The sequence below is a fragment of the Ursus americanus genome, chromosome 19 (assembly GCF_024610735.1).
Source record: "Ursus americanus isolate L20-20 chromosome 19, mUrsAme1.1.p, whole genome shotgun sequence".
NCBI lineage: Eukaryota > Metazoa > Chordata > Mammalia > Carnivora > Ursidae > Ursus > Ursus americanus.
This window is the reverse complement of record NC_142145.1, coordinates 19,877,845-19,904,984: the sequence shown is the minus strand read 5'-3', so window position 1 is coordinate 19,904,984 and position 27,140 is coordinate 19,877,845. Positions and strand designations below refer to the sequence as shown.

The following is a 27,140-nucleotide window of genomic DNA, read 5'->3' as shown; positions in this document are numbered from 1 at the left end:
GGACATTTAAGAGCTACTCTTGTGTGCTCCAAAGACTTCTACCCTGTGTTTCCTTTAGTGATCTGTTTTCAGTCATAAGAAAAGGGATAATAATGAGCTAACTAGTGACCAAATGTTTCTTTGAATACTTAGTAAGTGATAGGAAAATGTTACCTGTACAGTTTTATTATTTACTGTTTACATCAACCCTATGAAATAGGTGATGTCATCCACGTGAGGGCATCAGGGCTTTGCATGACAATGCAAATTTCCAAATGCCACCATCTAGCCAATGAAAGGTGGAGTTAAAATTTAAACCTAAATCTGTTAGACTCCAATGTCTATGCTCTTAATTACTACAGTGTACTGCCTTCTGCAAAAATCTAATTATAGAGGATTTTTCTTATTCTAGTTTTCTCAACAACACATTGAGGTATATATTATTATCCCCAATTTTGATATAAGTTGAGCTGATAATTAGACAAATTAAGAAACTTGCTCAGAATATTGAGGGTATGGGATTTAGATTCAAGACTCTCTGATCTCAAGACTTACATGTTTTAACACTGCAGTATTTCCTCTACAATAGCAAATTATGTATGCATGGTACTTTAGAATTTACAAAAGTAAATTTACTGACATTAATTCCTTATTATAATTTTATTATATAAATTTTTATAGATGAAAGAAGAGAATCATAGAAATATCTTACCAAATATAGCTGGTGGTAGCAGAAAATGGATTTTATATAAATGTTTTCAGACTCTGAATTTCATGCTGCCAAATACTAACCTGTATGAAAAGTTAGCCAGAAAATTTGATAAGGCACTAATTAATGCTATTAAGTTAGAAGGCTCCAAAGCAGACAAATTTATGAAAGGCCCAAAGGGAAGAAAATTTAATCAGATCTTTGGAGTCCCTCAAATCAGTCTGCAGCTGTCACCCATACATGTATAGGTAGTTCTTTTGACTGTGGGAAGAATAGGAGTTTCCAAGAAGACATTTATTATTTTTCTTAGTTTGAAATGCAGATATATGAAAAGAAAGTATGAAAGTCAATGAAAGTTTCTTTGTTCCTATATTAAATACAGTGTAAGGACAAAGTCTTTCCTAAATAAAAAACTTAAGTCATTATTTCTTACTGACACTATTAAGATAGTTTCTTATGTTTATACATCCTTTAAATGAAGCGATCTATATATAAAAACGATTATTGAAGGTACTAATTTTGCTTGAGACATTTGGTGTCATTTGCAGTAATCTTATTTAAATCCTCTCCAGGTGACACGAAATTTCTTCAGTGACTGGTCTCTTTGGAGAATCTTCCTGGCTTGTCTCTTAGCCTGTGCACTAACAACAACCATTGGAGTACTCATAGAGTGTCTGGTGTATTATAGGAAAAATAATAATGCCTCCATTATTATTCAACTCCCTCAAAACCATGGGACAACTTCTTCTACTAGTTCTCAAACTACAGTACCTATTACTGTAACAGATTCTACCGCAACATCTGATTTGACTACCATCACTACAACCACTGCTAGCACTTCAACAGAACCAACTAATACAAAAACCACTGCTTCCACTGACACTATAACAGCAGCAGCCACCACTACAACTTCTACTGCTTCTACTGAACATAAAACAATGCCAGGAACAAACACTTCTACTAAACCAAATGCCACAGTGACTCCCAGCAATACCACTGAGGTGAAAAACACAATAGCCACTACTACTGCTTCTACTGAACCTACAACCACAGCAACAGTCACCAATTCACTTGAACTCCCTACCACAAAGATTGCCAGCATAACCACTGAGGCTACAGCCACCACGGCCACCACAGCAACCTCTACAGAAACTACAACCAACACAGCCACCAATACTCTCTCTATCAAATCCACAACTACCACAGCAGCCACCACATCATCTGAACCCACTACCACAAAAATTTCCAGCACTACAACTGAGGTTAGTACCACTGCAGCCAGCACTACAACGTCTACCGAACCTACAACTACCATGGCCACCACCATAACTTCTATGGAACCTACAACCTCCAAGGCTACTTCTACAACTTTTACTGAAACTACAACCACCACAGCCAGCACAACTTCTGCCAAACCTACAACAACCACAGCTACTGCTACAACCTCTGCTGAACCCACAACCACCAGAGCAGTGACCACATCATCAGCACCAACTCTCACAACAATTACTGGCACTACCCCTGAGTCTACAACCACCACAGATACCACTATAACTTCTATGGAGCTTACAACCACTATGGCCACCACTATAACCTCTACTGAACCTAAAACCACCATGGTCACTACTACAACTTCTGCTGAACCTACAACCACCACGACCACCACTACAACCTCTACTGAAGGTACAACCACCACACCCACCACTATTGTTTCTACTGAACCTATAACCACCACAGCAGTCACCACATCAGAACCCACTACCACAACAACTGCCAGCACTACCACTGAGGCTACAATCACCACAGATACAACTACAACTTCTGCTGAACCTACAACCACCACAGCCACCACTATAACTTCTACTGAAGGTACAACCACCATGGCCACCACTCCAACCTCTACTGAACCTATAACCACCATGGCCACCTATACTGCCTCGACTGAACCTACAACAACCACTACAGCCACCACTTCATCTGTACCAACTACCAAAATAACTTCCAGCACTACCACTGAGGCTACAAGCACCATAGATACCACTACAAGGTCTACTGAACCTACAACCACCACAGCCATGACGACAAATTCTACCCAACCTACAACCACTATGGCCACAACTATTGTCTCTATTGAACCTACAGCCACCACAACAGCCACTTCAGCATCTGAACGGACCACCACAATAACTGCCAGCACTACCCCTGAGTCTACAACCACCACAGATACCACTATAACGTCTACAGAGCTTACAACCACTACGGCCACCACTATAACTTCTACTGAACCTAAAACCATCATGGTCACTACTACAACTTCGCCTGAACCTACAACCAACAGGGACACCACTGTAATTTCTACTGAATCTACAACCACCACAGCCACCACAATTTCTGCGAAACCCACAACCACCATAGCCACCACTACAACTTCTACTGAACCTACAACCACCACAGCCACCACAGTTGTCTTTACCGAACCTGCCACCACAACAGCAGTCACCACAGCATCTGAACCAACGACCACAATAACTGCCAGCACTACCACTGAGGCTACAACCACCATGGACACCACTACAATTTCTACTGGACCTACAACCACCGTGGCCACCACTCCAACATCTACTGAACCTACAACAACCATGGTCACTGCTACAACCTCTACTGAACCTATAACTACCACAGTCACCACTGTAACTTCTACCGAACCTACAACCACCATGGCCACCTATACTGCTTCGACCGAACCTACAACCACCACTACAGCCATCACTTCATCTGAACCGACTACCACAATAACTTCCAGCACTACCACTGAGTCTGTAACCCCCACAGCCACTGCTACAACTTCGCCTGAACCTACAACCAACAGGGACACCACTGTAATTTCTACTGAATCTACAACCACCACAGCCACCACTACAATTTCTGCGAAACCCACAACCACCACAGACACCACTACAACTTCTACTGAACCTACAACCACCACAGCCACCACTATTGTTTCTACTGAACCTATAACCACCACAGCAGTCACCACATCAGAACCTACTACCACAATAACTGCCAGCACTACCACTGAGGCTACAATCACCACAGATACAACTACAACTTCTACTGAACCTACAACCACCACAGCCACCACTACAACTTCTACTGAACCTACAACCACCACAGCCACCACAATTGTCTTTACCGAACCTGCCACCACAACAGCAGTCACCACAGCATCTGAACCAACGACCACAATAACTGCCAGCACTACCACTGAGGCTACAACCACCACGGACACCACTACAATTTCTACTGGACCTACAACCACCGTGGCCACCACTCCAACATCTACTGAACCTACAACAACCATGGTCACTGCTACAACCTCTGCTGAACCTATAACTACCACAGTCACCACTGTAACTTCTACCGAACCTACAACCACCATGGCCACCTATATTGCTTCGACCGAACCTACAACCACCACTACAGCCATCACTTCATCTGAACCGACTACCACAATAACTTCCGGCACTACCACTGAGTCTGTAACCCCCACAGCCACTGCTACAACTTCGCCTGAACCTACAACCAACAGGGACACCACTGTAATTTCTACTGAATCTATAACCGCCACAGCCACCACTACAATTTCTGCGAAACCCACAACCACCACAGCCACCACTACAACTTCTACTGAACCTACAACCACCACAGCCACCACTATTGTTTCTACTGAACCTATAACCACCACAGCAGTCACCACATCAGAACCTACTACCACAATAACTGCCAGCACTACCACTGAGGCTACAATCACCACAGATACAACTACAACTTCTACTGAACCTACAACCACCACAGCCACCACTACAACTTCTACTGAACCTACAACCACCACAGCCACCACAATTGTCTTTACCGAACCTGCCACCACAACAGCAGTCAGCACAGCATCTGAATCAACCACCACAATAACTGCCAGCACTACCACTGAGGCTACAACCACCACGGACACCACTACAATTTCTACTGGACCTACAACCACCGTGGCCACCACTCCAACATCTACTGAACCTACAACAACCATGGTCACTGCTACAACCTCTGCTGAACCTATAACTACCACAGTCACCACTGTAACTTCTACCGAACCTACAACCACCATGGCCACCTATACTGCTTCGGCCGAACCTACAACCACCACTACAGCCATCACTTCATCTGAACCGACTACCACAATAACTTCCAGCACTACCACTGAGTCTGTAACCCCCACAGCCACTGCTACAACTTCGCCTGAACCTACAACCAACAGGGACACCACTGTAATTTCTACTGAATCTACAACCGCCACAGCCACCACTACAATTTCTGCGAAACCCACAACCACCACAGCCACCACTACAACTTCTACTGAACCTACAACCACCACAGCCACCACTATTGTTTCTACTGAACCTATAACCACCACAGCAGTCACCACATCAGAACCTACTACCACAATAACTGCCAGCACTACCACTGAGGCTACAATCACCACAGATACAACTACAACTTCTACTGAACCTACAACCACCACAGCAACCACTACAAGTTCTACTGAACCTACAACCACCACAGCCACCACAGTTGTCTTTACCGAACCTGCCACCACAACAGCAGTCACCACAGCATCTGAACCAACGACCACAATAACTGCCAGCACTACCACTGAGGCTACAACCACCATGGACACCACTACAATTTCTACTGGACCTACAACCACCGTGGCCACCACTCCAACATCTACTGAACCTACAACAACCATGGTCACTGCTACAACCTCTGCTGAACCTATAACTACCACAGTCACCACTGTAACTTCTACCGAACCTACAACCACCATGGCCACCTATATTGCTTCGACCGAACCTACAACCACCACTACAGCCATCACTTCATCTGAACCAACTACTACAATAACTTCCGGCACTACCACTGAGGCTATAACCCCCACAGCCACTGCTACAACTTCGCCTGAACCTACAACCTACAGGGACACCACTGTAATTTCTACTGAATCTACAACCACCACAGCCACCACTACAATTTCTGCGAAACCCACAACCACCACTACAACTTCTACTGAACCTACAACCACCACAGCCACCACTATTGTTTCTACTGAACCTATAACCACCACAGCAGTCACTACATCAGAACCCACTACCACAATAACTGCCAGCCCTACCACTGAGGCTACAATCACCACAGATACAACTACAACTTCTACTGAACCTACAACCACCACAGCCACCACTATAACTTCTACTGAACCTAAAACCACCATGGTCACTACTACAACTTCGCCTGAACCTACAACCAACAGGGACACCACTGTAATTTCTACTGAATCTACAACCGCCACAGCCACCACTACAATTTCTGCGAAACCCACAACCACCACAGCAACCACTACAACTTCTACTGAACCTACAACCACCACAGCCACCACAATTGTCTTTACCTAATCTGCCACCACAACAGCAGTCACCACAGTATCTGAACCAACCACCACAATAACTGCCAGCACTACCACTGAGGCTACAACTACTGCAGACACCAGTATAACTTCTACCGAACCAAAAACCACCACAGCCACCACTATAACTTCTACTGAACTTACACCCAGCAGGGTCACCACTATCATCTCTACTGAACCTACAGTCACCACTACAGCCATCATTTCATTTGACCCAACTACGACAACCACTGCCAGCACTACCACTGAGGTTACAACCACTATGGCCACCACTACCATATCTATTGAACCTACAACTACTATGGACACCACTACCACATCTACTGAACCTACAAGCACCATGGCCACCACTACCATATCTATTGAACCCACAACCACCATGGCCACCCCTACCACATCCACTGAACCTACAAAGCACCATGGCTACCACTATCACTTCTCCTGAACCTACAACGACCGCAGCCTCCACCATAACTTCTACCAAACCTACAGCCATCACATCCATCACTACCACCTCTACTGAACCTACAACCACTGCAGTCACCACTACAACTTCCATTGAACCTATAACCACCATGGCTACCACTACTACTACTACTATCTGAACCGACCACAGCAAAAACTGCCAGCACTACCACCGAGGCTGCAACCACTACAGCCACCACTACTGCTTCTAACGAACTTATGGCCACCACAGCCACCACTACAACTTCTACCAAACTTACAACCAGCAGGGCCACCAGTACCACTTCTGTGGAACCTACAATCACCAGAGCCACCAGTATAACTTCTACTGAATCAAAAACCACCACAGGCACAAACATTGTCTCTACCGAACCTGGAACTCCCACAGCAGCCACCACAGCATCTGAACAGATCACCAGAACTACTGCTAGTGCTACCACTGAGGCTACAACCACTATGGCTACACCACTACAACCTCTCCTGAACCTATACCATGGCCACCGCTAGTGCTTCTATGAGACCTATAACCACCACAGAGGCACCACTTCATCTTAACTGACTAACACAGCTACCAGCACTACCACTGAGGCTACAGCCACCACAGCCACCACTACCTACTACTTCTCCTGAACCTAGACCACCATAGTAGCCACCAGTTCATCTTAACCAACTGCTGTGACACCTGCCAGCATGATCACTGATACTACAATTACAACAGGTTCTAATGAACCTACAACACTACAGTCACCATTACAATTTACACCAGTCTCCTAAACCTACAACCACAGGTATTGCTACCACTTCAACTGAACTTCTACCACAATGATGAGGAGCACTACCATGGAGGCTGCAAGCAACAGCCAGTACTACTGCTTCCACTGAACCTACAACCACCACAACAGCCACTACTTTCACTGAACCTACTGCCACAATAACTGCTAGTACTGCCACTGAGGCTAGAACCACAGTAGCCACCACTATTGCTCTTACTGAATCTATAACCACCACTTCATCACTTATCCCACCAACACAACTGTGAGCACCTTTTATTCATCTGAACCTACCATTGTAATTCCAAGCATTGTCTTTCAACTGAATGCATTACCACAACTGCTATTATCATTTCTGTTGCATCCACAACCATTTCTACCAGGATCATATTAACTGAATCTGTGAGTGCTATCACTTTTGCTGAATATTCTGTTAGATTACAGTGCCATTTCAGTTCTTTCTAATCCATACTGGCCATTTTGCCCACCACCGCTGAAGGTACAACTACATAAATCATCCAAAAACTTCTAGTCAGATCTGAGTCATTCCCATTTCAAATAAACTTATAATCACCATCAGTTTAACAGGATCTCTAGACACTACTGTCTGCTCCTCAACTGAATTTACATTATTTGCCATAGCTATCTCCACTTCAGTGACTGAATCTAGTCTGTTTTCGGACTCAACTAAAACATCATCTTCAACTTCCACTCCCACCAACCCAAGTATAAATAAAATAAATACACATGCTACCAACTTAACTGACTTTCCAATCACAACACCATAATGCCTTTAGCTGAATGTATAATCTCTAAAATCAACATTAACTGTTAATGGAAAGTGCAACCATAAATTTTAAGTAATCTATCACAATACAGTGGCAGTTCCCCACCTTCAAATAAGTCTGTAGACGCAATAATAGCTTTACATTCATAAAACATGCCAGTACCACAACTTCTACTGAAATTTCATGATAGAGACCCCTGCATCAGTCAGTCGTACAGTCCCATACTGTCCCTGTGCGCCATCATTTCTACAGTTCCATTTCTAACATATGTACTAATACAACAGACAAAATTTCACCAAATCCTTCAGTGCCCTATCACCTGAATATGTAAGCACTATAATTTCTATGGACATGTTATTCAAAGCCATCCACTACTTATCCATCCAATGCTGCCTGTAATTGTAGTAAATCCGATAAGTCACACCACCATTCCCACTTGACAAAAGTGACAAATTCATAATGACCTCCTCTGCAACTGTAGTTAGGATGCCTGAAAATTAAATCCTAACATCCACTATCATCACCCCCACCCCAGAACCAATATCTATTATTAGTAACATAAGTGATTCCATGGCCAATAACTGCCAACATACAATAACTGCCAAAATAACCATTTCTAAGATTTACTTAATGACCGATTCAACTATCATAGTGATAATGAATTTTACCCCTAAAACAACACTTAGATTTAATATTACCATTTATTAGACCTGACCATTTAATGTAGAGTGTCTCTATTTTGTTGAGTTCCTAGTACACTTTTCATGCAAATTTATGTTAGGAACCTGTTATGATTAAATAAAAAGTTACTAAGTGTGAATACAGTCTTTTATTATTTCAAACTTTTAGTCTTCAATACACAAATTCCATATGTAATAGAGAATGGACATTCTATATGGCAGAGGTATATTAAATACATTTGCGTATTACCACATCCTTTTTAGAGTGTGTAAAATTATTTTCATTTCATTTTCTCTTTAAATCATTTTGATATTTAAGTAATATTTATAAATGTGTTTTCACTGTTTTTATTTTTTTTTTCACCCATCAATTTTATTTTTTTTTTATTTTTTTATTTTTTATTAATAATGATTTTTTATTATATTATGTTAGTCACCATACAGTACATCCCCGGTTTTCGATGTAAGCCTCGATGATTCATTAGTTGTGTATAACACCCAGTGCACCATGCAATATGTGCCCTCCTTACTACCCATCTCCGGTCTATCCCATTCCCCCACCCCCCTCCCCTCTGTAGCCCCCAGTTTGTTTCTCATAGTCCATAGTCTCTCATGTTTCATTCCCCCTTCTGATTACCCCCCCTTTCTTTATCCCTTTCTTCCCCTACTGATCATTCTAGTTCTTATGTTCCATAGATGAGAGAAATCATATGATAGTTGTCTTTCTCTGCTTGACTTATTTCACTAAGCATTATCTCCTCCAGTGCCGTCCATGTTGTAGCAAATGTTGAGAACTCATTCTTTCTGATTGCTGAGTAATATTCCATTGTATATATGGACCACAACTTCTTAATCCAGTCATCTGTTGCAGGGCATCTCGGCTCCTTCCACAATTTAGCTATTGTGGACATTGCTGCTATGAACATTGGGGTGCATATGGTCCTTCTCTTCACTACGTCTGTATCTTTGGGGTAAACACCCAGTAGTGCAATGGCTGGATCATAGGGTAGCTCAATTTTTAACTTTTTAAGGGACCTCCACACTGTTTTCCAGAGTGGCTGTACCAACTTGCATTCCCACCAACAATGTAGGAGGGATCCCCTTTCTCCACATCCTCTCCAACAATTGTTGTTTCTTGCCTTGTCTATTTTTGCCATTCTAACTGGCGTAAGGTGGTATCTCAGTGTGGTTTTGATTTGAATTTCCTTGATGGCTAATGATTTTGAACATTTTTTCATGTGTCTGTTAGCCATTTGTATGTCTTCATTGGAAAAGTGTCTGTTCATATCTTCTGCCCATTTTTTGATTTGTTTATTTGTTTCTCGTGTATTGAGTTTGAGAAGTTCTTTGTAGATCTTGGATACCAGTCCTTTATTTGTAGTGTCATTTGCAAATATATTCTCCCATTCCATGGGCTGCCTCTTAGTTTTTCTGACTGTTTCCTTGGATGTGCAGAAACTTTTAATCTTGATGAAGTCCCATAAATTCATTTTATCTTTTGTTTCTCTTGCCTTTGGGGATGTGTCATGAAAAAGGTTGCTTTGGCCGATGTCGTAGAGGTTGCTGCCTATGTTCTCCTCTAGAATTTTGATGGATTCCTGTCTCACATCGAGGTCTTTCATCCATTTGGAGTTTATTTTTGTGTATGGTGTGAGATAGTGGTCAAGTTTCATTCTTTTGCATGTAGCTGTCCAATTTTCCCAGCACCATTTATTGAAGAGACTGTCTTTTTCCCACCGGATGTTTTTTCCTGCTTTATCAAATATTAGTTGCCCAAAGAGCTGAGGGTCCATTTCTGGGCTCTCTATTCTGTTCCATTGGTCTATGTGTCTGTTTTTGTGCCAGTACCATGCTGTCTTTGTGATCACAGCTTTGTAGTACAGCTCGAAATCCGGCATTGTGATGCCCCCAGCTTTGTTTTTCCTTTTCAACAGTTCCTTGGAGATTCGGGGTCTTTTCTGGTTCCATACAAATTTAAGGACTATTTGTTCCAGTTCTTTGAAAAATGTTCTTGGTATTTTGATCGGGATAGCATTGAAAGTGTAGATTGTTCTGGGTAGCATGGACATTTTAACTATGTTAATTCTTCCGATCCATGAGCATGGAATATCTTTCCATCTTTTTATGTCTTCCTCAATGTCTTTTAAGAGTGATTTATAGTTTCTAGAATAAAGGTCCTTTACGTCTCTGGTTAAGTTAATTCCAAGGTAACGTATGGTTTTTGGTGCTATTGTAAATGGGATGGATTCCCTGATTTCTCTTTCTTCGTTCTCGTTATTCATGTACAGAAATGCAACTGATTTCTGAGCATTGATTTTGTATCCCGCCACGTTACTGAATTGCTCTATAACTTCTAATAGTTTGGGAGTGGCTTCTTTTGGGTTTTCCATATAGAGTATCATGTCGTCTGCTAAGAGAGACATTTTGACTTCTTCTTTGCCGATTTGAATACCTTTGATCCCTTTTTGTTGTCTGATTGCTGTTGCAAGGACTTCTAGTACTATGTTGAATAATAGTGGCGAGAGTGGGCATCCTTGTCGTGTTCCTGATCTTAAGGGAAAGGCTTCCAGCTTTTCCCCATTGAGAATAATATTTGCAGTAGGCTTTTCATAGATGCCTTTTATGAGATTGAGAAATGTACCTTCTATTCCTACACTCTGAAGGGTTTTAATCAGGAAAGGATGCTGTATTTTGTCAAATGCTTTTTCGGCATCGATTGAGAGGATCATATGGTTCTTGAGTCTTTTCTTGTTGATATGATGTATCACGCTGATTGATTTGCGAATATTGAACCACGCTTGCATCCCAGGTATGAATCCCACTTGATCGTGGTGGATAATCCTTTTAATGAACTGTTGGATTCTATTAGCAAGTATCTTGTTGAGGATTTTGGCGTCCATATTCATTAGGGAAATCGGTCTGTAATTCTCCTTTTTGAGGGGGTCTTTGCCTGGTTTGGGGATCAAGGTAATATTGGCCTCATAGAATGAGTTTGGTAGCTTTCCTTCTGTTTCTATTTTTTGAAATAGCTTTAGGAGAATAGGTATTATTTCTTCTTTGAATGTTTGGTAGAATTCCCCAGGAAAACCGTCTGGGCCTGGAGTTTTGTTATTTGGAAGGTTGTTTATCACTGACTCAATTTCTTCATAATTAATTGGCCTGTTTAAGAAATCAATTTCTTCCTTTTTCAATCTTGGTAGTTTATAGGTTTCCAGGAAGGATTCCATCTCTTCCAGATTGCTTAGTTTATTGGCATATAGCTGTTGATAAAAATTTCTAATAATCCTTCCAATTTCAATGGTGTTCGTCGTGACCTCTCCTTTTTCATTCATAATTTTAATAATCTGGGTCCTTTCTCTTTTCTTTTGGATAAGTCTTGCCAGTGGTCTGTCAATTTTATTGATTCTCTCCAAGAACCAGCTTCTAGTCCTGTTGATCTGCTCTACTGTACTTCTGGTTTCTGCTTGATTGATTTCAGCTTTAATTTTGGTCAACTGCTTCCTTGTGCGTGGATTAGGCCTGTCCCTCTGTTGCTGTTCCAGCTTCTTGAGGTGAGAATATAAAAACTGCATTTTAGATTTTTCTATTCTTTTGAGTGAGGCTTGGATGGCTATGTATTTCCCCCTCAGGACTGCCTTTGCAGTATCCCATAGGTTTTGGACTGTTGTATTTTCATTCTCATTGGTCTCCATAAATTGTTTAATTTGATTTTTGATTTCCTGGTTTATCGAGTCATTCCTGAGCAGGATGGTTCTTAGTCTCCAAGTGTTTGAGTTTCTTCCAAATTTTTCCTTGTGGTTGAGTTCCAATTTCAGAGCGTTGTGGTCTGAGAATATGCAGGGGATAATTTCAATCTTTTGGTATCGGCTGAGACCTGTTTTGTGTCCCAGAACATGGTCTGTTCTTGAAAATGTTCCATGGGCATTAGAATAGAATGAGTATTCTTTGGTTCTGGGGTGTAGTGTTCTATATATATCTAAGAGGTCCAACTCGTCGAGTATGGCATTCAAAGCCTTTGATTCTTTGCTTAGTTTTTGCCAGGGTGTTCTGTCTATTTCTGAGAGTGGAGTGTTGAGGTCCCCTACTATTAATGTATTTTTATCTATATGTCTCTTTATTCTGGTTAAGAGTTGGCTTGTGTATCTTGCTGCTCCCCTGTTGGGGGCATATATATTTATAATTGTCATATCCACTTGTTGAATACTTCCTTTAAGAATAATATAGTGCCCTTCTGCATCTCTAACTATAGTCTGTAGTTTGAAATCCAATTTATCTGATCTGAGAATTGCTACCCCAGCTTTCTTTTGAGGTCCATTTGCGTGAAAGATGGTACTCCATCCCCTTACTCTCAGTCTGAATGCATCTTTGGGTTCGAAATGAGTCTCTTGTAGATAGCAAATGGATGGGTCATTTCTTTTTATCCAATCTGCAACCCTGTGGCGTTTGAAACCAGAATTTAAACCATTAATGTTAAGGCTGAGTACTGAGAGATATGCTTTTAATTCTGCCATGTTGTCAGTAAAGTCTTTGTTTGTATTGGCTGTGACTTTCTGTTTTGTATCACTCTTGGGGCCTTTTTACTCTTATAGAACCCCCTGTAATACCTCCTGTAGGGCTGGTTTCGTGGTTACGAAATTGGCTAGTGACTGTCGATTCTGAAATGTCTTTATTTCTCCATCAATTCTGAATGACAGCCTTGCTGGATAAAGGATCCTTGGCTGCATGTTTTTCTCTGAAAGAGCTTTAAAAATGCTCCCCCAACCCTTTCTCTCATTCCAGGTCTGTGTAGACAGGTCTGATGTAATTCTGATGCCTTTGCCTTGGTACGTGAGAAATTTCTTTGCCCTGGCCGCTTTCAATACTGTTTCCTTGGATCTCATATTTGCGAAATGCACTATGACGTGACGTGGTGTAGGTCTGTCATGGTTGAGCTTGGGAGGGGTCCTCTCTGCCTCTTGGACACGAATTTTTGTTTCCCTTGCTAGATTAGGGAAGTTTTCAGCTACAATTTGTTCAAATATCTCTTCTAGACCTCTGTTTTTCTCCACCCCCTCGGGGATGCCGATGATTCTAACATTGGATCGTTTCGTTGAGTCAGTAATCTCCCGTAACCAACATTCGTGGGCGTGGATTTTTTTAAGACCATCTTCTATTTTTATTTTTTCCTCTATTAACCCATCCTCCAATTCACTAACCCTTTCCTCCGCTTCCGTGACCCTGGCCGTCAGAGCCTCTAGTTTTGCCTGCATTTGGCTCATAGAATTTTTAATTTCTGTCAAATTTGCTCTCATTTCCGCCCTTAGGGATTCTATATTCTCAGTAATATTTTCCTGAATACTTTTCTCAAGTCTACTCATTATCTTGACCATTGTTACTCTGAATTCCATTTCTGATAATTTGGTTACATCCATATCCGTTACTTCTGTGGCAGAGGCCACTGACTCACTGTCTTTTCTTTGCTGGGGGGGGCTTCTCCTTCTTGTCATTCTGATGAAGAGAGGTTGCGGGGTTTCCAGAGCCCAAAATTATTGACTGGGTCCCAGGCCGTGCCCCTTGTTTTATAGGGATCTTAGAGATGTGGGCTTCTTCTTTAAAGATTTTATTTATTTACTTATCTGAGAGAGGGAGACAGACAGTCAGCAAGAACGAAACAGAAGCAGGGGAGTGAGAGAGGAAGAAGCAGGCTCCCAGTGGAGGAGCCCGATGAGGGATTCCTTTCCGGAACGCCGGGATCACGCCCTAAGCCGGAGACAGGAGCTCAATGACTGCGCCACCCAGGCGCCTCGGGTTGTGGGCTTCTTGATTTTTCAGCCTGCCTTCTGTGTTCTGGGGGAGGGGCCTGCCGCGCCGATACTCAGGCAACCCTGTTTGGTTAGAGTCTCCGTGTCCCCTGCGAGGGAGGATGGGGATGGGCACTCTCTGAGCCGGTATTTCCAGGCTTTTGTTCTCTGGCGGCTTTCCCTGGCGGCCGGCTATGCCTCTTCTGAGGGTCAGAGCAGCAGAGGCTGCATTGTCACAGAACAGAGGGATTGCGGCCCGTTCTCCACTGATGTTCTGGCCACTTTAACTCTGTTACTGTTGGTGCTGCTCAACCCTGCAGCGTCCTGGGATGTGCGCCCCACACCCGGCGTCCCTGCCCTCACTTCCAGGGCCAGCGCGTCTCTGTCCTTTGTGTTTCTAATGCCGCCAGCCACCGGCCGCCCCGCGCGCTCCCGGGTCTCCCGGTCTCAGTCTATGCCCGGTGAGCACACCTCGATTCCGGAGTTTCGTGAGAAGCCTGGTGGCGCGCACCCGGTTCAGGGTCTCAGCCTGCTGTTTCGCGGGTGCCGACCGCGAGCCCGCCCGCTCCCCCGTGCAGGTGGCCCGCCAGCCGCCAGCCGCCCCGCGCGCGCTCCGGGAGTTCCCGGTCTCAGTCTGGATCCCGTGAGCACACCGGGATTCCGGTGTTCCGGGAGATGCCTGGTGGCGCGCGTTCACGGCTCACCGGTCTCAGTCCGCTCTCTCCCGGGTGCCCTCTGTGAGTCTGCCCGCTCCCCTGTGCAGGTGGCTGCCGCTTCCCGGCGCCCGAACGCGGCGGCTCCCTCCCCCTTCCGTTTATCTTCCGATATCCGTGCACGGTTTACAGCTCCCCTCTTGGTTCCTCAATACTCAGCGCTGGAGATGTTCATTTGTAGAGATCCAGATGTATCATCCGTCTCAGGCTGATTCCGTGGTTATATAGGCTGGTCTGGTACGTATCCAGCACGACTCAGGGGACCGGCTGAAAAAGGGGTCCCCTACTCCTCCGCCATCTTAACTCCTCTCTCACCTTCACTGTTTTTAATTAAAAATTTGTTTTCTACTCTTTTTTTGCAGTAATCTTATAAAGGCACCCAATTAACTACTTTGAGTAAACATTTACTTGTGTCTGCTATCTGCTGAAATGCTGGAGAACATTCATTTTTTTTTTTAAAGATTTTTTATTCATTCGACAGAGATAGAGACAGCCAGCGAGAGAGCGAACACAAGCAGGGGGAGTGGGAGAGGAAGAAGCAGGCTTCCAGTGGACGAGCCTGATGTGGGGCTCGAAACCAGAAGGCTGGGATCACACCCTGAGCCGAAGGCAGATGCTTAACGACTGTGCCACCCAGGCGCCCCTGGAGAACATTCATAAAAAGAAAATAGCAATGCAGATAGTAGTAATCTTACAAATTTGGATTCTGTTATTTGGAATTCTTGGTAATTGACAGGCTTAAATCAACGTTGGTAGTACCTGCAGAGAGGAAAAGCACTAAAACTTAGCACAACCATGGGACCTCAAGTAAGTTTAGCCCCTGCTTACCCTCCAAGCTTCATTGTGGGCTCATTTATAGAACATTTGCTATGTCCTAGCCATGCTGTTTTTTAAACTAGTAAATATTTCAAATATCTAAAGAGATATAAAGAATTTTATATTGAACATCCATATGCCCATCACATGTTCTAAGAATCATATGCCCTTTGGTTCCAGATCACTGATGCAGGTGTTAAAGGCCCATTTAGGAAGTTGCAGTGACGTTTTGCAACAACAGATGGTGCTATTGTGCTTTTTTAAACCTCTTACAAATCAAAAATAATAATCAGAGAGTCTATTTTGCCTTTTAAGACATAGATTTAAAAAAAATGCATAAGGAGGGACATGGTGAGCTGCCAAAATAATCAAGTCTTATTTGGGAGAAGAACTTGAGGTATTTCATTTATCTCTTCAGAGAGCAGAACCAGGATAAGCAGGTTGACGTTATTGAGAGAAAGACTTTGACTCAACATAGAAGAGAATGATATAGCAGGAGAGTCAACCCAGAAAGGAGTATTGGACCCTGGAAAACAGATGAATTCCTTACTGCAAGTGGCACACAGAGGCTGGAGTAAGATTTCACTTTCGTTCATGGGAGTCTGACCTAAATGTCTAGGGTCCTTTAAACTCAAACATAATTACATGCACTTACAAAAGCAGAGTATTACTCACAATGAAACACAACTATTATTTAAACAAACTTTGAAATTTATAATCAAAGGTCAAATGTTACATGTATGACAAACTGATAAGACTAGAATGTGAACTCTAATAGGACAAGTGCTTATCTGTTTCATTTAATGCTGTATAACTCACCATTGCCCCAAGAAATGTCTAGTAGTAGTACCTTCTTAATAAACATTTGCAGAATGAATAAAACCCCCCAATATCCTACCAATAAAAGCACATTTGACATTTTTAAGTAGACTTAGAATGGAATCTAGTATAATGTGAATTAGAAAGAAATCACCGATACGGATCAGACAGTTGCTTGTTTCTATTTTGAGTAGTACTAATAATATTATTGGTCCAAGATGTTACCTAAATAACCCTTCATTAATTTTAATTTGTTGAGATGACACCTATATAGATATTGGGAATTGAATTGAGTTAAAAAAAGAACCACCCTTTTATTATAATCACATAAGAGAATACATAACACTTCCCTTTTTTTAAACTTCTACATTTAATGATTTTATGCAAAGCACTAATATAATAGACTAAATACTAATTATGAAGGGGTTTTTGGAAATTTCTTTGCACCTTTGGTAATATTTTTATAATGATTTTTTCATAGATTTAAATTAATTGAATAATGTTTTTCAACTAACTGCACTATATTTTTAAACTTGTCTGGTTTGTTAGTTACTATAATTATTAAATATAATATTACTGACTGCACTATATTTTTAAACCTCTTGTCTGGTTTGTTAGTTAATGTGTCAGTCAAATAATACATATGAATTAAAATTATCCCTTTGCCTAAAAATTGCCAAAAATCAGAGAATGGACTGGACTCAGCCAATTAATAGACCAAAGGTGTCTTAATTGACCTCAGACCATAATGAAATTTAAGTTGAGCCTTTATGGTTGGTGAGCTGTTTGACACAGCATTAATAGATGAATTTGAAAGAAACCACCAAGTCTTTCGGCTAAAGAATGGGAAAAAATACAAAGCACTTACACTACTTGATTAACTGACAAAGGTTTCCAAATTTCTCATGGCTGAAAATCCACCAGAGGTTGAGGAGTCTTCACAGGGTATAACCTTCACTGTGAAATATACCCAGGGACAAAACGTGAGACCATGAAGATGATTAGAAACACAGCTGCAAGAGTTACCATTTTTACAACCTATGATGCAAAAGCACTGCTGGGCGTTGGGCAGAGTGACAATCCTGGATTTGCCCATACGCTCCTGGCAGCTTATATTAAACCAGGTGTGTTCTACTCTGTCTTCTTGAGTAAGGTGGTAATTCCTGCATAAGAGGTGTCCTTTGACAAAGTAGAGATCACATGAATTTCATAGTAACATATGTTTTCAGTGTTCAGAAATTAGGTCTCACAACTCTTTAATTAATTAAGCATTCTGAAAGTGGAACATTCCAGTTATTACACAAGTACCAGAAATTACTTACTCCTCTGAAGGCTATCAAAATAAGTTGTAGATGGAAATGAATGCTTGTGAAAATTTATCGACTCTGTGATTATGGTGCTCCAGGGCCAAATTGAGGTAGTGTCTCCATATCATCATCAGATAGAATATTACTAAGGATATAATTCAGCTGGGACAGAAGTCTAGGGTGCTACAGTAGCTCTCCATTATTAAGGATTTAGGGGTCCAACGTTTGTTTCAACTGGCTTCTCTGCTGGTCACAGAATATCACTCTAATAATCTCTGTTCTAGGATGGCTCACTCACTGATCTGCATTCAAACAAAAGGGAACGGACAGGGGAAAAAAAGGGGCTTACCCCTTGCTCTTAAGGACACAACCCGGAAGTTGCACACCTCTCTTCTGCTTTTGTGCCTTGGGCCAGAATTTAGCCATAAGGTCACACCTTGCTGCATGGGTAGTTGGATAATGTGGCTTTTATTGTTGGTAGGCATGCACCCAGCTAAAAATTTTGAGGTTTGCTTACTAAGAAAGTGAAAGAGAGAATGGTAAGTAGGGATAACTAGCAGTGTGTCAAGCATGTAGCCAGTCTGGAAAAAAACCTTAATTTTTAGTCATTTCCAGTATAATATCATTTGTTTGCTGACATTATCATCAAAGTTCAATACTATTGAAACATTTCATTCACATGGATTTTTGTAGCCTATAGGCCCAAGAGTCATTTTTTGGCAGGCATCATGTTTTACTGTTCTTTGGGACAAATCACTTCCCCGGTTTCTCTCCTCTTCCATACTGTTTTCATTGCTGTATATTTTAGAATATGAAATAATGATACTGTTTTAGTTGATTCAAATTAGAATTGTTAAGCTAAAAATGAATACGGGGTGTGTGGGTGGCATAGTGGCCAAGCATCTGCCTTCGGCTCAGGGCATGATCCCGGCATTATGGGATCGAGCCCCACATCAGGCTCCTCCGCTATGAGCCTGCTTCTTCCTCTCCCACTCCCCCTGCTTGTGTTCCCTCTCTCGCTGGCTGTCTCTATCTCTGTCAAATAAATAAATAAAATCTTTAAAAAAAATGAATACGTTTATGAGAATCCTTTTGAGAGGTTAAACCACACACACACACACACACACACACACACACACACACACACACGTGCACCCCTCTTTGGTATGGCATCGAGAGGGCTGAGAGATTGTTCAGTTAGCATCTAGCATAATGCCTGGGATATGCTGAATGAATAAATAAAGATTAGCCACGTAGTTAGAACATTTAAGGGTCATTTTTCACACACACAAAATATTTCCTCCTAAATATTTCAGGGCATTCCCTTTAAAACATTTTCTAAACTAGTGGTTCTCAGAGTTTGGTACATATAAAGTCATCCAAGCGGAGTACAGCACCCTCTAAGATTTAGTCAGTCTGTCGTGAGGCCCAGGGATAAGCATTCCAGGATATCTTCCTAGCCCTTTCCAACTCTGGGATTTGATTTACTTGCTTCTCTTTGTTTTCTGAAGGAGCTCTAATGGGCTCTTTAATGGACTGTCTGCCCTTTATCCAGAGCTGGGACAAATGGGTGGCTCCTAGCGTGAAAGACAGCAGGGAGGGTCTGACCAGAATTATTAAGTTGGTTGTGTCACTTCTCTTGGGACCTTGATTTCTACAGTTGTAAATGGCAGGGTTAGAGTAGATGGTCTCCTACATGTCTGAGCTCTATCACTGGAAGATTGAGTTATATTAAATTAGATAGATCTCCAGCTACTCAATTCGTGCTAATGATACATGTATCATAAAATAAAATTACTTTTGAATTAGTTTTTGATTGCTCACTGTATGAGTCATTTTAGAAAAACATAGTTATTCATATACCATTTATTTTTGTTTAATTTTAATTCAAGTATACTAACACACAGTGTTCTATTAGTTTCAGGTGTACAATATAGTGATTCAACAATTCCATACATTACTCAGTGCTCATCGAGATGAGGGCACTCTTAAACCCCTCCACCTACCTCACCCATTCCCCCCTTCACATACCATTCTTCACCAAGAACTTCGTGTGTTACTGTTGTGATATCTCCCTGGGTAAAAGTTGGATACTGACTGTTAACTTTTAAATTGACTATTATTTCTAAACTCTGGCCTATTGCCACTTAGGTTTTGCTGAGTAACAAGAACATTCCTACCTATGTAAAGCAGAGGCTGCCTCAGAAGTTAAGTATGAAGATGTTGGAAGACCCCTGGTTAATCAAGTTCCCTTTAACTGAATTTCTTAGTGCACTTCTGAAAGACGGAAGACCTTGGTGAATATATTAACAGTTATTAGTATATCAAATTCACCTGCTTTCAGAGTTGGGGCCCTGAGGAAGTGAACTCAGGATAGGCACATTTTTCTGGAAGCCAAGGGAAAGATTTAGAGCAAGGGAGGAAAACCTGAAAATGTCGAAGGTTAATGAGCAGAGAGCTATGCATCCCTAGAGAGGATGCCAACAGTGAGGGGGAAGATGGCCATGCTTCATTGGAAAGAAAGCAATATTAAAGGTCACCTGCTCCAGAATTTTATCATGGAGATGGCACCAAAGTCAGAAGGAAGGGTAAATGGAATGTTGCTAAAAGGTAGAAGAATGTAATATGACCTACAATTTGAGAATTTTACTGTGTGGAGGCCCAGGAGGAAAGTCACAATAGCTCCAGAGGCAATACTGGTTTTCTTATTTGTTTGTGTTTTTTTAATTTTTAAAAAGTTTATGTGAAAGAAAGAGAGCGTGAGAGTTGGGAGAAGGGCAAAGGGAGAGAGAGAAAGAATTTCAAGTAGACTGTGCTGAGCCCGATGTGGGTCTCAGTCTCATGACTCCAAGATCATGACTTCAGCCAAAATCAAGAGTTGGACACTCAACTGCATGAGCCACACAGGCACACCAGCTTTCTTGTTTTTTTGTATTAATTGCACCTTACTTTTTCTTCTTAGGTGGATCCCATATTGGGGAACGATGGCTTATTACTTAGTTTATCCTAGTTGCATCATAGTTGATAACATAGTAATATCAGTGAACTCAATCATTTCTTAAGATTTCAGGTATAAAAGGCAATGATCAAATTGGAAGTTGTTCCTGGAGTTAAGCATATGGTAGTCAATGTTCAAGAATAGAGAAAGAACGTGGAAAATATATAGTGAATATTAAACGCCCCCAGAAAACAGCCAGTGAGTACCTGTTTTTCCATTTTGATAACTTATTTATATGAGTCTTATATTCAGTCTTTATAGGAAATTCTATTAACTTTTGTAACTTCAAAAAAAGAAATGAATACCTCTAGTTATTAAGGAAAACTCAATTTATTAACTTTTCAACTACTCATTATCAATCACAAATCTTGTATTTCTATCCATATGGTATGCCCCTACATGCCATAGTGTATAGTTTTTAATAGTTTAAAAACTATTTCAAATATTTATTAATCTACAACAGGTGCAAATTTCTGTCAACACTCTCTAATCAAAATTTTAAATAATGTTCTAGTCATAGTTCAGAATAATTAATGTTGGTCTTAATTTCTTCAATTTGATTTAATTATTTTTGAAAATTTGATGTCCAGATTTTAGCATAGAATGTATAAGGTTTTCTGTGTGTGTTTGTGTGTGTGTGGTTTTTTTTTTTTTGCACAAATTTTAGAACTGTCAGAACTCAAATATTTCCAAAACCCTTGAAAATCAGGAGCTCATCCTGGATATAGCCCCTAGGTTTAAGAAATATCCTCTCTAAAAAATTCTGTTATATTTATATGCAGTTTGTTTAGACCATTGTTTTATACCAGTGTTAACCCTTTGTAAGGTAATATTTACAATGGCATTTTTTGGTAAATAGATAAATCTAATAAAATTGCCCTTGATGTTTTAAAAAATGTAAAACTATATGGGATATACAAATGCAGTTTGAAATAAACAGTTTAAAGGAAAAGAAGTGTGAAGTAACAAATTTCCGCCCTGAAGAGAGGGATCAAATAAGAAACTCATGTTGCTCGATAAATATTTATTGAATGAATGATTTTTAAGGAAGATATTTTGCCTCAAAAGCAAGAGATTTCTTTTTCCTCTTGGTCCTAAGTAATGAGACCCCCATCCCTCACACACAAAATTATCTCTAAATTCTTTGTGATTTTTTACTTCTCTATGATGCCAAAATACTCCAATTAAAATTTAAGGAAATTTCTGTCCTTGGGAAAATTCATCAGTTAATATTATGGTTTCTCTAGAAAATGTTAAACTTAGAAATGTTTTCAAATATTATTTAAAATGAGATTTAAAACATTTTTCTCTTTTTAACTGGATATTTGAACAGTTATGGAGAGAGAGTTTTTTTCCATTGAGGTAAAGTTTGACCAATGGAATAAAATATCAACTGGAGAGTTTATGCAACAAAACAAAACAAAACACCAAAACAATAAAAACAAAACAAAACAAAAAAAACTCCAAACCTCCCCCCAGAAAAACCCCAAAACCACACACACACACATAAAGACAGTTTAGGTGGTTTTATTTTTCTTCTTAGGGAAATCTGACATCTTAAATTAATCTTTTTAAAGGTATAAAGGGAGAACATAAAGTTCTATTTAGTAGACATGGCTAATGCACCTCTGTTTTATTTTAGGGCCATTATTAGCTCACATTGATGAGCTAATTGATGTTATTCCCAATGCTGCAACAGCTGAAATTTTAAAATTTAGATCTAAAGCAACCTAACATGCAAAAATTACTTCTTGTGCTTCAGTATTTATAATAAAACCCACAACCAATAGCTAGATCTGACTCCAGGGTCATAGATACTCCATCTTGGAACAGACGGACCCATCATCCTTCTTTGAAAGGACTGGGTTTCCAACAAGGCAAGAAGCCTGAAAAATTGGCCTGGTGAGTCAATTTTACTTTGCTTATAAAGTGTATTCAAATTGTCTAAGTTCATTAGCCCTTGGCAAATTGAGTACTGTGAAGACTAAGCAAAAATATCAACACAAGGGAAATGGTATGAATCCTGATTTTCTTAGTTTTCTAGTGATTACTAGATGGAATATTGTTGACGGAACTAGAATATATCAGACCTCATTTTCAGTAAAAATGTATGGCTGTTACCTTCATTCCTTCTAAGTGATACACTATATGAACATTTACATTGTCTAATTGTACATAATTTTTATCTCATGTTTTCTTTATTTAATACAGTCTTATTTACTTTCATTTTTAGTGAGGTCATCTAACGGGCCAGTGTTTACACACGTAATTGGATTTAATATAACTGATTGTCATCTGCTCAATAAGGTAATAGATGTAAGGGAAAATTCTCCTGAATTGTAATAAACTTCTGGACTTTACTGTATCTCAGATTTCTCCTTTCTTTTAACTTGTCTTGAAGAAGCCTCACCCCTCAAGTCTTTCTTCATTGAACCCTCTCTTTTATTATTTTAAAAATTATTTATGAAATATTTCAGATATTCAAGTATAAAGAGTAGGCAGGTTATCATACAAAGTATTAGACACACAGCTGAAGAAATAAAAACATGAAAGATGTCATTCCCATCCTCTCCAGCACTTTCCTGCTCAAAAGTTAGCCACTATCCTCAATTTGGCTAAACTCAGATTTCTTCACCTCTGTTAGTCTCACTTCACTCATAACAATGCTTTATTATTTTTGTATTTATATATTCTCACTTATTATATGTAGTTTTGTCCTTCCCTATTCCCTGTGATAGAATGTGAGCTCCTTGAGGCAAGATAGAGACCAAAAAATGCATATTAATAGACTGCAAAATGCTTCATCTTTCTTAGCTCTGTCTTATACTGTGAGTCTTGTGTTCTGTTATATAATGCCCTGAGTTACTGTTAACACAGGGTGTGTCTTTGTGGGTTTTTTTAGTGGTGGTTCTAATTGCATGAACTTCAGGCTCAGAAGAAAATTAGATTGCAAGCACTTTTTAAACTGTGTTATTAAGGGCAAGTCTCTGCACCACTTTTAGTCTCAGTATTGTCATTTCTAACATAACCGGCAGAGGTTGCTTTAGGTAAGTGGTCAGTCCCTTTTAGCTCTGATAATCTATAAACATTATATCTCATAGAAGCTCTGTGGCAGTGTATCTTAAAAGGACGTACCTATATATGCTTGAAACATGGGGATATTTAATAAAGAGATGTCATAATCATTGATGATATGTAATCATAACCCCCAAATATTAGTAAAATATTTAAAATAAGAAAAGATAAGGACCTGACCATATTTAATTATTTTGAAGTGAAATATTATTTGAAAAACTTATTTATTCATAAAATAAAATATGACATTGATTTATTCAGTACAAAAGCCTTTTTTCTTATTTTTAATTTTTTAAAAAGATTTTATTTATTTTATTTGAGAGAGAGAGAATCAGCAGGGGGAGGGGCAGAGGGACAAGCAGACTCCCTGCTTAGTGGAGATCCCCATGTGGGGCCCAATCTCAGGACCCTGAGATCATGACCTGAGCCAAAGTCAGATGCTCAACCAGCTGAGCCACCCAGGCATCCCCAAAAGTCTTGTTTTAAATACTGATCTTCTACTAATAATCTTATGACATGTCGCAAGTTAGTTTAGAGTTTTCAGAGTAATTTCCCTTCAAAATTCAACATGGTGGCTTCTTTTTCTTTCATTTTGTCTCATTGTTTCGTTCCTATAGATATTTCCAGAGTCCAAATGACCATGAAGCTCACAGTTCAGCATATCAGTTTCCACCATCGACGGAAGTCACCAGTGATGTTTGTACCACTGTCACTGCTTCCTGCTTCAACCCAGGAACATTTGAATATCCAAAATTCCCCAAAAGACAGTTCCGACAAGGACAGGTAATGTTTGTGTCAACCCTGCTTGCTTCTCCAGTGCTAAGCCTACGGCAGTGCTCTTGGTTCAGTGTACATACACTGTATATATATGTATACGCACAGACATATATAATGGTATATATGCATAGTGTTACGTATATGGGATGGATGGACGGGTAGATAAATAGATAAGCCGGTGAACTATGCCCAAGTTTCACAATGGAGGTGCGTATTCAGCACTCCAGTATTCAGGGCGCTGCTCTGTGCTGACCTGCATCGCATTCTGACCCCAATCCAGCCTCTAAGTCTGTCTGGATGCCTTTCCTTTAGGCCTCTGGACTCTGACTTCCTTTTTAAAAAATAGCTCAAAAATTGGATCTAAATAAAGTCTAAATATTGCTTGGATTGTTATGTATCTGCATCTCTTTTAGCCTAAAACAGTTTGCCCCTTCTATCTCTCTTTTTTAGATGTCGTTGATTTATTGAAGACTAGGTCATTTGCTATGTAGAATATTCTACATTCAGGGTTGGATTGGCTGCTCCTTCATGATACCTTTTGACTTGTTTCTTAATACTCCATTTCCTGCAAACCAAAGGCAAGAACAATTTAGGTGGCACTGTGTTCCTTTTACTGCATAAAATGTGTTGCATAAATTAAGTCTGGTTTTTGTGCTTTTTGTGATGCTGTTTGTTTACAGATTCAGATGGTAGCAAGCTGATACCTCTATCAAATTGTTCCTTATCTATTTCATTTAATGGCATTAATATCTGTTGATAATTATTTGCCTAGATCTACTTTTTTTCCATTAGAGATTGGAAAATGGAAATTATCTAATTACGTATTTCCCTCTACATTATAGCTGGAATTTGTTGGCAAAGATAACCAACTATTTCATTCCCCTGAAATATAATTCTCAGAGAAAAGACAGCATATTTTATTTTTACTTTATTTATTAATTTTTATTTATTAATTAATTTTCAAGGAAATGAGTTGGTTGTTATCCTAGCATCTTCCAGTTTTGACCAATGAGCATTTTTTTCAGAATTGATTTCAGTCATTAGTTTTTTTGTTACTTGAATTTTCCTTTTAGGTCAGTTAGGAACCATTTCAAGTTGGCTCTTGTGTCTTGACAAAGTCTGATTAGTGGTTGGCAGATTCCTTGCTTTCTGGTGTAATAAGATCTCCTAGGAATATCATTTTGTATCTTCCCTGACCCAGACTTAGAATTACTTATTTCTCCAAGGATCCCTGGTTTCTTTCTTTCTTCCTTTCTTCCTTCCTTTCTTTCTTTCTTTTTCTTTCTTTCTTTCTTTCTTTCTTTCTTTCTTTCTTTCTTTCTTTCTTTCTTTCTTTCTTCTTTCTTTCTTTTTTTCTTTTCCTTCCTTCCTTCCTTCCTTCCTTCCTTCCTTCCTTCCTTCCGGAGAGCAAGAGAGTGACAGAGAGCCGGAGAGTGTGAGTGGGGCAAGGGGCAGAAGGAGAGAATCTTCAAGCAGACTCCCTGCTGAATGCAGAGCCTGAAGGGCTCAATCTTACCACCCATGAGATCATGACCTGAGCCAAACCAAGAGTCAGATGCTTAATCAACAAAGCCAGGTGTCCCTCCCTGGTTTCTTTTAGTTAAGAAAGAGGTCACAATCTGTCTTTATCTCTCTGGATTCTGATCTTGGTGTTTTTAACCTTTGTTTAGAAACCTCACCTGGTTTCCCAGTGTTTTCCCCTTGCTGTGTTGCCCAGGCTCAGATCTCCCATATTTCTGAGCTCTTGTCATGCTTACTGTATTCATTCCCCTGGTAGCATGATCCTTAAGCTCTCAACCTTGGCATAACATTAACTTTTCTTGAGAGGTGACATGCTTGAATTGGGCTGGTGTAGGATTCTTGAGTGTCCCAATGGGAGTTCGAATGTGTGTTTTATATTTGTGCTTCTGTAGTAGGATAGGCCTCCTCAGCAGTAACAGGACGGACTC

General features: G+C 40.4%; 1 protein-coding gene across 1 annotated transcript in view; it reads left to right on the top strand.

Moving 5' to 3' along the window:
• The window catches only part of LOC148108468 (uncharacterized), a 30,602-nt gene extending 4,710 nt beyond the window's left edge, over positions 1–25,892 (top strand). The window contains 6 exon segments of the mRNA XM_087869703.1: positions 1,261–6,538; positions 6,666–6,799; positions 6,801–7,170; positions 7,499–7,703; positions 25,032–25,197; positions 25,872–25,892. Coding sequence (XP_087725829.1) covers positions 1,261–6,538; positions 6,666–6,799; positions 6,801–7,170; positions 7,499–7,703; positions 25,032–25,197; positions 25,872–25,892 — 6,174 coding nt within the window.
• Positions 25,893–27,140: the final 1,248 nt, after the last annotated feature.